This window comes from Archocentrus centrarchus, chromosome 1 (assembly GCF_007364275.1).
Source record: "Archocentrus centrarchus isolate MPI-CPG fArcCen1 chromosome 1, fArcCen1, whole genome shotgun sequence".
NCBI classification, from domain to species: Eukaryota; Metazoa; Chordata; class Actinopteri; order Cichliformes; family Cichlidae; genus Archocentrus; species Archocentrus centrarchus.
Window position 1 is genome coordinate 36946996 of NC_044346.1, and position 13488 is coordinate 36960483.

At 45.4% G+C, this 13488-nt stretch overlaps 1 protein-coding gene across 1 annotated transcript; it reads left to right on the forward strand.

Annotated features, from left to right (window-relative positions):
- Positions 1–7964: 7964 nt before the first annotated feature.
- On the forward strand, positions 7965–9640 carry LOC115778428 (uncharacterized). Its single transcript, XM_030726507.1, has 2 exons — positions 7965–8167; positions 8287–9640. Exons 1-2 carry the CDS (start codon positions 8070–8072, stop codon positions 9638–9640), a joined length of 1452 nt encoding a protein of 483 aa, XP_030582367.1. The 5' UTR covers positions 7965–8069.
- Positions 9641–13488: the final 3848 nt, after the last annotated feature.

The window sequence follows — 13488 nt, forward strand, 5'->3', positions numbered from 1 at the left end:
AAGTGCTGCTCATAGGGGGCCGTTTTGACTGTTGGGTTTTCTCTGTATTATTGTAGGGTCTTTACCCATAATACAAAGCGCCTTGAGGCGACAGTTTGTTGTGATTTGGCGCTATATAAATAAAATTGAATTGAATTGAATTGAATTGAATTGAATTGAATTGAATTGAATTGATTAATTGACGGAGTAATCAATTGAATACTTGATTACTAAAATAATTGATAGTTGCAGCCCTACTTGTATTCAGAAAGCCATAATCAAACATTGTCTGTGTAGATTCTCAGTCATCCAGGTCATAGTAGTCTCTGGAGCTTGAAAAAGGCGACTGGACTTCTTTCTTGTTTCTTCCAAGATGGCGCTGGTGAGGTCAGCAGCCGTTGTACCTGCTCCTACGCTTTGTTTGTATATATTAGGTTTAGCTCTAATTTTGGACTTTATAACTCCGCCTGCTCTGTGTCATATCACGTATGACAGACAGACTCTTTTTAATATCAGAATACAGCACTCTGGCTGTATTCTGACACCTTTTTCTCCCGACCCGACTTGGCCTCGGGAGATCCAGCGTTTCCAGTGGGCCAGCTCAAACAAAGGACCCAGGTCACGGACAAGGCCCCGAGGGAAAAGAGCCGGCGTAAGAGAGAGGCTGAGGCGCAGAGCGCACCAAACGCCACTGCCGAGCATCCTGTTTGCTAATGTCCAGTCACTGGATAACAAGCTGGACGAACTCAGGGCCAGGATACAGTTTCAGAGGGACATAAGGGACTGCAACATCATCTGTCTCACGGAGACATGGCTGACTCCCCTCATACCGGACCACGCCGTACAGCCGTCGGAGTTCTTCAGTGTTCATCGCACGGACAGAACGAGTGAGTCTGGAAAATCAAGAGGAGGAGGTGTGTGCCTAATGATTAATAACAACTGGTGTGACAGTAGGAATGTTGTCCTTCTGAAACAATCATGTTCACCTAACCTGGAGCTCCTAACCCTGAAATGCCGTCCCCACTACCTGCCCCGCGAGTTTACGTCGGTCATCTTCAGCGCCGTCTATATTCCACCTCAGGCGGACACAAACACTGCACTATCCGAGCTACATGAGGCTATTTCCACCTATCAGGCTAACCAGCGTGATGCGGCTCTCATCGTAGCCGGGGACTTTAACAGTGCAAACTTGAAAAAGCTGATACCGGAGTTGATTCAACACATCGACTGCCCCACCAGAGGAGAGAGGACCCTAGACCACTGCTATTCTCCATTCAAAGATGGCTACAAAGCAAAGCCTCTTCCGCCTTTTGGGAAGTCTGACCACACCTCTGTGCTTCTCATGCCGAAATACAAACAACGGCTCAGGCAGGAACCCCCTGCTGTGAGAGAAGTGACACGGTGGTCTGATCAAACAGAGGCCGCACTGCAGGGTGCGTTGGATTCAACCGACTGGGACATGTTTCGCAGCAGCGCGGGCGGAGACATCGAGGAGTTTACGGAAACTGTTGTGGGATTTATTGGGAAAGTTGTTGAAGACACTTCACTTAGGAGGACCATCAGGACTTTTCCCAACCAGAAGCCGTGGGTGGATAAATCTGTCCGCGACGCCCTGAGGTCCCGCACCGTTGCCTACAACTCCGGCCTCGCCTCTGGGAACATGGAGGACTACAAGGTTGCATCATACAACGTCCGCAGAGCGGTGAAAGAGGCTAAACATCGCTACGGCCGCAGACTGGAACAGCAACTACAACAGTCTGACCCCAGGGGACTGTGGCAGGGACTACGCACCATCACGGACTACAAAGCACCACACACACACCCGGTGAGTGCCGACGCTTCTCTGGCTGATGAACTCAACATCTTCTTTGCGCGCTTTGAGTCGGGAAGCCGACAGCCCGCTGCGCTCCCGGCCGGAGGGGCGGAGACACTCACTGTGACGGAGCGCGACGTGAGGAGGGCGTTTAGACGTGTAAACACCAGGAAAGCGGCTGGACCAGACGGTATTAGCGGACGTGTCCTTAAGACCTGCGCTGACCAGCTGGCACCTGTGTTTACACTGATATTCAACCTCTCACTGAAACTGTGTGTGATTCCCACCTGCTTTAAAAAGTCCATCATAGTCCCTGTCCCAAAGAAACCACACCCCAGCAGCCCCAATGACTTCAGGCCCATAGCACTCACCTCTGTGGTGATGAAGTGTTTTGAAAGACTCATCAAGACATTCATCACCTCCTCACTGCCCACCACCCTCGACCCACTACAGTTTGCATACCGGCCAGACAGATCCACAGATGACGCCATATCCTTCCTCCTCCACAAGACCCTTTCACACATAGACACTGGTAAGGGGAACTATGTGAGAGTGCTGTTTGTAGATTACAGCTCAGCATTCAACACCATAGTTCCCTCCAGGCTGGTCTCTAAGCTGCTGGACCTGGGCCTGGGCCCATCCCTGTGCAGGTGGGTTCACAGGCTTCCTGACCAGCAGACCACAGGTGGTACGAGTGGGTCACCTCACCTCATCCTCCCTCACCCTCAACACTGGATCCCCCCAAGGCTGTGTGCTCAGCCCTCTGCTGTACTCACTGTACACCCATGACTGCGAGGCCACGTCAGAGTCCAATGTCATCATCAAGTTTGCTGACGACACTGCTGTTGTGGGACTAATCTCTCACAATGAGGAGACAGCCTACAGGAGAGAGGTCTCCCGCCTGGAGAACTGGTGCCAGGAGAACCACCTCCTGCTCAACGTCAGCAAAACAAAGGAACTGATTGTGGACTTCAGCAGGAAGCAGCAGAGGGACTACCATCCACTTGTCATCAGTGGTGCTGAGGTGGAAAGAGTGGACACCTTCAAATACCTGGGAGTGACCATCTCACAGGACCTGTCCTGGACTCATCACATAAACATCACTGTGAAGAAGGCCAGACAGCGTCTCTACCTCCTCAGGCGGCTGAGAGACTTCAAGCTCCCACTCAAGGTGCTCAGGAACTTTTACACCTGCACCATCGAGAGCATCATGCATGGGAGCATCACCACCTGGATGGGAAACTGCACCAAGCAGGACTTCATGGCCCTAAAAAGGGTGGTTCGTTCAGCTGAACGGACCATCAGAACCACCCTCCCCAACCTGCAGGACATTTACACCAAGCAGTGCAGGCTGAGGGCCATGAAGATCCTAAAACAGCCCAGCCACCCCGGACACTCTCTCTTCTCCCTGCTCCCATCAGGCCGGCGTTACCGCTGCCTGAGGATTAAGACTGAAAGGTTGAAGAAGAGTTTTTACCCACAAGCCATCCGTCTGCTCAACTCTGAGCCCTAACTGGACCATTATTGCACAATGTAAATATTATAATTTAAAAAGTGTGTATAGTGTATAGTATATAGAGTATAGTGTATAGTGTGAATTACTTTTTTTATTTTTATTCTTCTTATTTATATGTGTGTGTATATATGGTTGCAGGTACAAAATACATTTCACTGTGCATTGTACTGTGTATAACTGTGCATGTGACAAATAAACACTATCTTATCTTATCTTATCTTATCTTGAAGACGTTTCACCTCTCATCCGAAAGGCTTCTTCAGTTCTCAACCAAATGGTGGAGAGACCCAGGTATTTAAACCCCAGGACCCTACAACACCGTGCGGAAAGTGTTCCCTCTAAGGCAGAAGGGAAGCATAAGGAACACACACACATTAAGAAAGCCCTCAAAACATGCGGTTACCCCAACTGGGCCTTCATCAAATCAGCTAAGATGCACAGGAATGAAGGCCAAACACAAACTACAGAGAATAGGAAGGACAAGAGGAACGACATTGTCATCCCATATGTGTCAGGCTTGTCAGAGAAACTCAGAAGAATTTTCTCCAAGCATGACATCTCAGTATACTTCAAACCAAGTCACACCCTAAGACAAAAACTGGTTCATCCCAAGGACAAACCCGCCAAACACAAGATCAGCGATGTAGTGTATGCTGTTCAGTGCAGTGAAGAGTGCTCGGACCTCTACATTGGTGAAACCAAACAGCCTCTTCACAAACGAATGGCACAACATAGAAGAGCCACCTCGACAGGACAAGATTCAGCAGTACATCTGCATCTGAAGGAAAAAGGGCACTCTTTTGAGGATGCCAATGTTCACATTTTGGACAGGGAAAACAGATGGTTTGAAAGAGGAGTGAAAGAAGCCATCTATGTCCACTGTGAACAACCATCATTGAACAGAGGAGGTGGATTACAGTCACCAACTTTCCCCCGCGTACAGTGCTGTCCTGAGCTCCCTTCCCAGACGTCTCAACCCCCATTCACACCTTTGTTCCAGTGACCTCAATAGGCCACAGGAAACAATGGAGCAGAGTCCTAAATTGGTTTCAACTGAAACCACTGCCTGCCGGAAAAGGGTGGAGTGCCATCTCCGGCTCAGGAACGAGTTCTTGCCTCAAGTGGAGGAGTTTAAGTATCTCGGGGTCTTGTTCACGAGTGATGGGCGAAGGGAACGGGAGATCGACAGGCGGATCGGGGCTGCTTCTGCAGTGATGCGGACGCTGCACCGGTCCGTCGTGGTGAAGAGGGAGCTTAGCGTAAAAGCGAAGCTCTCGATTTACCGGTCGATCTACGTTCCTACCCTCACCTATGGTCACGAGCTTTGGGTAGTGACCGAAAGAATAAGATCGCGAATACAAGCGGCAGAAATGAGTTTCCTCCGAAGGGTGGCTGGCCTCTCCCTTAGAGATAAGGTGAGGAGTGCGGCCATCCGGGAGGGGCTCAGAGTAGAGCCGCTGCTCCTCCACATCGAAAGGAGCCAGTTGAGGTGGCTCGGGCATCTGATTAGGATGCCTCCTGGCCGCCTCCTGGGTGAGGTGTTCCGGGCATGTCCCACCGGGAAGAGGCCCCGAGGTAGACCCAGGACACGCTGGAGAGATTATGTATCTCGGCTGGCCTGGGAACGCCTTGGGGTCCCTCCGGATGAGCTGGAGGAGGTGGCTGGGGAGAGGGAAGCTTGGGCTTCTCTGCTTAGGCTTCTGCCCCCGCGACCCGGCCCCGGATAAGCGGAAGAAAATGGATGGATGGATGGATGAAACCACTGATTAAATATGACCCACGCCCCCTTCACACCTGGGCACATGTGTTCACGCACATGATCAATAGAGGGTCATAATCACCTCCAGGGGACTACGCCCACAGGGGTTTAAATACCTGGGTCTCTCCACCATTTGGTTGAGAACTGAAGAAGCCTTTCGGATGAGAGGTGAAACGTCTTCAAGAAACAAAAAGAAGTCCAGTCGCCTTTTTCAAGCTCCAGAGAATAATCAAACATTAGTTTTCAGCACCAGAGGAGCTATGAAAGGCCTTCAAGAATAAAGTGCAGTTCCCAGGAAGATGTCACTTCCTGTTGTTGCATTAAAAAAACTTGATAGTTTATGCTCACAACATGGTGGCTGATATTCAAATGTAGGAAATGCTTTTAGCAGCTGATTGTTAAAAAAATCTGGATTATATTTTTGTTGTGTATGTTTTTTTACAGCCACCTTGAAGGTCTGTGGTACATAGCCAACTAATAAAGACTGATTGATCATTTTTAAGATTGAAGCATCAATAATTGGAAAGACTTCTTTGAACAGTCTAGTAGGAATGGGATCTAACAAACATGTTGCTGGTTTGGAGGAAGTAACTATTGAAGTTAACTCTGAAAGATCAACTGGAGCAAAAGAGTCTAAACAAATACCAGCAGTGCTGAAAGCAGCCGGACATGAAGAATAATCTTTGAGATGGTTATGAATAATTTTTTTTTTCTCTAATGTCTAAAATTTTATTTGTAAAGAAATCCATGAAGTCACTACTAGTTAACGTGAAAGGAATACTCGGCTCTACAGAGCTCTGACTCTTTGTCAGCCTGGCTACAGTGCTGAAAAGAAACCTGGGGTTGTTCTTATTTTCTTCAATTAATGATGAGTAGTAAGATGTCCTAGCTTTACGGAAAGCTTTTTTATAGAGCAACAAACTCTTTTTCCAGGCTAAATCAGCATCTTCTAATTTAGTGAGACGCCATTCCCTTTCCAGCTTTCGGGTTATCTGCTTTAAGCTGTGTGTTTGTGAATTATACCACGGAGTCAGGCACTTCTGATTTGAAGCTTTCCTTTTCAGAGGAGCCACAGTATCCAAAGTTATACGCAGTGAGGATGTAAAACTATTGACGAGATAAACGACCTCACTGGGAGCAGAGTTTAGGTAGCTGCTCTGTACTGTGTTGGCACTGAAGAGCATAACAATGAAGGAATTAGATCCTTAAACTTAGTTACAGCACTTTCAGAAAGACTTCTACTGTAATAAAACTTATTCCCCACTGCTGTGTAATCCATTAAAGTAAATGTAAATGTTACTAAGAAATGATCAGACAGGAGGGGGCTTTCAGGGAATACTGTTAAGTCTTCAGTTTCTATGCCATATGTTAGGACAAGATCCAGAGTATGATTAAAGTGGTGGGTGGGCTCCTTTACATTTTGAGAGAAGCCAATTGAATCTAACACTAGATTACATGCAGTGTTGAGGCTGTCATTCTCAGCATCTACATGGATGTTAAAATCACCCACTATAATTATTTTATCTGAACTGAGCACTAAATCAGATAAAAAGTCTTAACAAAGTATTTGTACTTCGTTACTGTCCACCACTGACTCCACGTCATATTTTTGTATCGCCTGGGATCGCTTAGAACCTCGGGTGAGTGAGTAGGAACAGACCGGCAAAGTGTACCTGATTCTAATGGAGATGCTGTCAAATCGCGGCGAGTCGTTCCGTATGTAAACGCGGCTTAATTATCTTGTCCCTATGTACAATGCAGTTCGCTACCTGCTAGTCTAGTGATTATGGAAGAGTATTACACGATTATGCTCCCAGTCACTACTACAGCACAGACACTCATGGCATATTAGGTGAAACTGGATAATTTCCCACGGCATACCTGACGATCTCCCACGGCATACTAGTTGAAAAACGCTGGATTAAAGTGACTCGTCATGCTCCACACTGACACGTGCGATCCTCCATCCATCGGATTTAAATGGAGGTTCCGCTCTTTATTTACCCGTTGCCATGGTGAATCCTGGTATCTTTCTCACGCACGCGCTAACTCAGGGTTATCATAGTCAGAGTTGATTAAACTAACTCTGATCAGCTGTTCTGGAATGGGAAACTCAGAGTATGTTTGTAGACTCAGAGTTTGTTGAACATGCTTCCTGGAATATGAAAACTTTCCCAGATGTTAAACCTAAAGTAAGGAGCCTATTTTGAAAGTGTCCGGAGTAGAAAGTAGCGATCTTTGTGTAAAAATGTAGGGAGTAAAAATAAAAAGTTCTCAGAAAAATTAATACTCAACTAAAGTACAGATACCTGCAAATTTTACTTAGGTAGAGTAACGAAGTATTTGTATTTCGTTACTTCCCACTTCCGGCTAAAAGCTGAGGCAAAACAAATGTTTACTGCCGCATCTGACAGCCATATCAATCCGCAGCAGTGAGTTCACGTGGGGGAAAAGTGCTCTATATTCTCTTAATGTCCCTCCGCCAACGATTGCCGAACCGAAGTGGAAAACTGTGAGGCGGGTGCGCGTGGCACGTACGCGTGCGCATGCACGTCGAATATATTGAATGTGACCGGCGTCACTTTTTGGTTTTGTTTTTTTTTGTTTTGGGGGAGGAGCGGCGTTACGTCACACAGAGGAGAATGGAACGGGTGCGACGTCCTTTGATCTAAGCCTTTAAGTAGAATCCAGACCTCTCAGATGCTGCAGAGATTTTTCGTGGCAGAAAGCACCAAACATTTGGAAATTACCCGGAGAAATGTGCATTTAACAGTTGTACCAAACTGACTACATTGCTGGAAAAGGTGGAATATTATGAAAAACATATTTTCACACAAACATAATAAGGTAAGACAAACAAAACAAGTTGAGCTTTTTTTTTTGGATGCGGAAAGCTTTTAAATTTGGTTAACAGTGATTACTTTAAAGTCCCATCACCAAATTTCTTGTTGATGTGTCATAAATACCTAAAAATCTGATTGTCTTTCTAGATATCAGGAGAAATGGGAGCACTGGATTTAATGCATTTAAAGTTGCCTCAGGTGACCCCAAAATTCCTTGGAAAAGTCATCAGCTCCTGTATGCAAGATATTTCAGACGAGTAAGTCACAAGTTTAAAGTCATCAAGCAAACAAGCAGCAGAATTTATCACTAAATATACTCATGCATATGCTGGTTAGTTTGTTTTTGCTCAACCGTATTTGTCTGTTTTCCTTTCAGTGAGTGGATGTCTTTGGATGCCAGTGATACTGGATCAAAGGCTGTCACTGCGCTGTCCGACATGTGCTGTGCCGTCATAGGTGAAATCAGCTCCTTGGTCCTGCAGGATGTGGAGCCTCAGGTTCTTGCCTGGGGCCACCATCACGCATGTGGCGATAATGTAACTGTGCCGGGTGGGTGGAGTTACTGCAGGGTGACAGAGATGAATATTCGAGCCTGCTGTAGAAACAGCCTTTATGACTGTTTTGGTGAAGCCCTGCACGTAGCACAGGAAAGCTCCCACACCTTAGATCAGTTAGTGAGGCTGTTTTCAGCAGAGATTACTAAAAGAGTAAACTCATCGCTGGCCCAAATCACAGGCTCAGCTCCGTCCTCTGACGTTTATTACTGGCCGACATCAGAATGCATTTTTCAGATGGTCTCTAACATGGGAAACATTTTTAAATCCATGTTGGAAGGCCGCAGAAGAGTCAAAGGTGAGCCATGTGACGAGCTGCCGTGCCTGGGCTGTGACTGCAAGCAGTGTTGCTGTTTTGACTTTGAGGGTTTTGAGAAAAGGTTAGCAGAGCTTTTAGCCTGCATGGATAATCTGAATCGAGAGCCAGCTCCACAGATGAAGGACGAGTCATGTGACAAGCAGCCATGCTCCTACTGTAAATCCAAGGAGTGCTGGTGTTTTGACTTTGAGGATCTTGAAAAAAGGTTAGCAGCGAGTTCAGTCTGCATGGATAATTTGAATCCCGAGCCAGCTCCACAGGTTTCTGATCACTCAGAATCACATGACACCCTGGGTTCAGACATGATGGATAGTTCTTCATCACGTTCACGGTCTCCTGATTTCCAAATCAACCAGACCTTCCTTACTGTGCTTCTTGGGAAGCTGGTTGACCACATTGCTGTGAAAACCAAAACATCCATACTAAACATGGATCTTGAGCAATTAGTGTATGGTGTAACAGTGAGGACCGAGGGCGTGCTGAATCTTGCTCCCCCAAAAAATGTTGCCAAACTGCACATCAGAATGTACAAAGAGCTGTGCCTGAAATTTCGATCCAAATACGTGCTGCAGGCCGTCATGGAATCAGGTGATGACACGTTTGAGTTTGCTGTTTCTGAGACTTTAAAATCACAGCTCATGAAACAGAAGACCAAGAAAAGATGGAGGCCTTTCAAGTCCAGGAACCTTCCTCCAGGGCCTGAGGTTCAAACACCAGAATCCCAGAGTGAAGAACGGGGCGAACAAACATCGTTCTCACCTCCAAAACGATCACTGGGCAGAACCGTGCGGAAGAAGCTTTCACGCTGGGGTTCTAACGTTGTGGATTTCTTTAATAGCAGAAATTCACAGACTTGACTTTACAGTCACATCACCAGTTTGGACAAACCCTCTTCTTTAACAATGATCACAGGCTAATTTGTCAAGATATAAAAAAATACAATGTAGGCTTTGTTAAAATACTTTTGAGAAATTTAATTTGACAGAGCAGAACTCAGCCGTACATTGTATTTTTTTTATATCTTGAAAAATGAGCCTGAAAAGACATTTTTGAAAAGACAGCTGTCTTTTCAAAAATGTTGGGATATTTGCAGCTATTTTAAAACAGTGCACATAGATAATAATGATTATAGTGCATTTTTTTGAGTGAGCGTACCAACTTTTCTCACCCCCCAACCGGTCGCGGCAGATGACTGCCCCTCCCTGAGCCCGGTTCTGCCGGAGGTTTCTTCCTGTTTAAGGGAGTTTTTCCTTCCCACTGTCGCTGAGTGCTTGCTCACAGGGGGTCGTTTTGATTTTTGGGGTTTTTCTCTTTTATTGTTGGGTCCTTTGCCTGACAATATTAAGGTTTGATTTGATGCTATATATACACAGTACCAGTGACTGTTACTGTGTATATATAGCATCAAATTGGACTATAAGCACTGTTGTGTTTCTGTGGGGCTCACTGGAGGAAGGCTGGAGGGTATTTGTCTTCCTCAGCCTCTCTGGTGCGCAGTTTGCACGTTCTCCCCACGTTCCTGTGTTTCTTCATGAAACTCAAAAAATGTCAAAAACAAATTGGAAAATAAAACAAATTGGAACTGAATTTCAATGTCCTTTTTCCTTTCCTATTTTATAAGTGTCTAAGCCTCTGTATGTTTTACACAGTATCAGAACAGGTTTAGTCAAATTTGATTCATTTGCACCAGTTCGGCCAGACTGACGGTGCTCAACTCCACTTAAACATGATGCTCGATAGTTTTTTCCTTTCATGTCACAATTATTCTGTAATCAAATACATAAGGGGTTAACAATTCTAGCAGCGCTGTGCAAAAGTCTGTGACTGCCCCTCATTTATCCATACTAGCAAACCCCCGCGCCACACCAGGAGAGACGTGGAACATATAAACGTACATAAATACACACGCTACTATCATTACAGTATGAGGCTGTGATACATTTTATTGTGACATCATAATAATCTGATATTCCGTTCTCCAAGTGTCAAATGTACAAATACATACACGACTGTGGGATTTGTATAAAGTATTTATACGTGTCATATACATGTTGGCACTCACAGTTGGCAATGTTGATGCAGAATTTCATCAAGATCGGTCCAGTCAAAATGGGAACTATACAAACATACGTACATACGCATTACAGTATGATTTTGCTGGGAAAATTGGAAACAGGTGCAGTTATTTATTGAAATGTACAAACATGAATGGAAGCACAGTATATAAGACAAAAACAAGAGTTTGCACACTTCTAACAAGCTTGAAAGTCAGTATTTAGTATGAACACATTTATTCCAGGGTGTGCTCTGCCTCTCTCCCTGTGACAGCTGGGATAGGTTACAGATATACTTTATTGGCCTGAAGTTGGGAAATTCTTTAGTCAAAATATGTTTAAAAAATTAAAGTTAAAAACCACAAACATACAACAGATAGTGTAAATAAGCAGCTATCATAAGGCTTAATTATGTTTTTGTTGCCCTAGATTGATGTCGAGAATTGCTTTAAAATGCTTTTTTGTAGTAAACTTGTGACCCCCGGTCTAGTGAACTGGTTTGCAGTGACTCCAATCAACCACTAGATGGAGGCAAACATTGTGACCCACACAAACTGAGCTTGGACTGCTCACTGGTTCTATGAAAAAAAAAAATTAATAGTTAATGGCCAAAGACACTAAAATTTGATTAAACTAGTGTCTGCAGGGGCAGTTCTAGGGGCGGGGCACAGGGGCAGTTCTAGGGCGGGGCACCGGGGCATTGGCCCCATCTGAAATCTGATTGGCCCCCTGAAGGGCCCCTGTCCTGTCACTCATCTGTCCAAGAGCGAGGATCAAATTATAGGTGGATGCAATTCCATGCCGAAACACCAGTAGCGCTAATGAGCCAAATAGGAATGTCCAGCATGAATAAAGCTTACAGAAGAAAAAGATCTGAACGATCTCGCGGAGAAAGTTTTTTAACCGACAACCAATGCCAGTGTATATTTTGAGGAATTTGTCGGTAATCATAATACATGAATTCCTTTTTACTCAGAGCTGTCACACAGCGTAAGTCTGACAAACATTAAATTAAGAAGCAAAGTTATTTAAGAGTAATGTTAACTGAGGCCCTACATGTGATCATCTAGCTAGCTGGCGCTGTCACTTGGTGTTGGCTCTCACTGCGGTATTGTATCACTTCCTGTTCCTGTTTCGGAGCACAGTGTTTTGCTGTCTGTTAGCTGTTATATCTGTATAACTCGATTTATCTGGATAATAACATTTTAGTGTAATCTTCACCTACTTTAAATAGCATACTCTTTGCTGAATCACCTGTATTCACATTACTCACTTTATTTGTTTTTAGAAATTCGCTAGCTTAGCTCAGCTAGTAGCTTAGCCCTTAGCCGACTCACTACCAGCATGGCTTCTTCTCCTGTCTCTCCTGCACTTTCCTGCTCTGGGTGTCACATGTTTAGTTACTCCTCGGCCTCCTTTAGTAGTAACGGTACTTGTAATAAATGTAGTCTGTTTGTAGCTCTGGAGGCCAGGCTTTCTGAATTGGAGACTCGGCTCCGCACCCTGGAAAATCCTGTATCTAGCCAGGCCCCTGTAGCGGGTGCGGACCATGGTAGCTTAGCCGCCGTTAGCTCCCCCCCCAGCAGATCCCGAGCAGCAGGGTAAACAGGCCAGCTGGGTGACGGTGAGGAGGAAGCGTAGTCCTAAGCAGAAGCCCCGGGTACACCACCAACCTGTTAACGTCTCTAACCGTTTTTCTCCACTCGGCGACACACCCGCCGAGGAACAAACTCTGGTTATTGGCGACTCTGTTTTGAGAAACGTGAAGCTAGAGACACCAGCGACCATAGTCAAATGTCTTCCAGGGGCCAGAGCAGGCGACATTCGTGGAAATTTGAACCTGCTGGCTAAGGCTAATCGTAGATTTGGTAAGATGTTATTCACGTCGGCAGTAATGACACCCGGTTACGCCAATCGGAGGTCACTAAAATTAATATTGACTCGGTGTGTAACTTTGCAAAAACGATGTCGGACTCTGTAGTTTTCTCTGGGCCCCTCCCCAATCAGACCAGGAGCGACATGTTTAGCCGCATGTTCTCCTTGAATCGCTGGCTGTCTGAGTGGTGTCCAAAAAACAACGTGGGCTTCATAGATAATTGGCAAAGTTTCTGGGGAAAACCTGCTCTTGTTATGAGAGACGGCATCCATCCCACTTTGGATGGAGCAGCTCTCATTTCTAGAAATATGGCCAAATTTATTAACCCTGAAACCTGACTGCCCAGGGTTGAGACCAGGAAGCAGAGTTGCAGTTTTACACGCCTCTCTGCAGCTTCTCTCCTCCTGCCATCCCCCCAAAACCCCCTCCCCATAGAGTCGGTGCCTGCTCCCAGACCACCAAAAAACAAAGCTAAAATCAGCAAAAAACTATTTAAGCATAAAAATTCAAAAACAATAAATAATACAGCTTCATCAACTGCACCAAAAAATAAATGTGGATTATTAAACATTAGGTCTCTCTCTTCCAAGTCCCTATTAGTAAATGATTTAATAATTGATCAACGTATTGATTTATTGTGCCTTACAGAAACCTGGTTACAGCAGGATGAATATGTTAGTTTAAATGAATCAACACCCCCGAGTCACAGTAACTGTCAGAATGCTCGAAGCACAGGTCGAGGAGGAGGATTAGCTCCAATCTTCAATTCCAGCTT

Coding starts and splice junctions, on each gene's coding strand:
- LOC115778428 (XM_030726507.1), top strand. CDS start 8,070: ATGGGAGCACTGGATTTAATGCATTTAAAGTTGCCTCAGGTGACCCCA. Junction 8,168..8,286: donor ATGCAAGATATTTCAGACGA/GTAAGTCACAAG, acceptor TTTTCCTTTCAG/TGAGTGGATGTCTTTGGATG.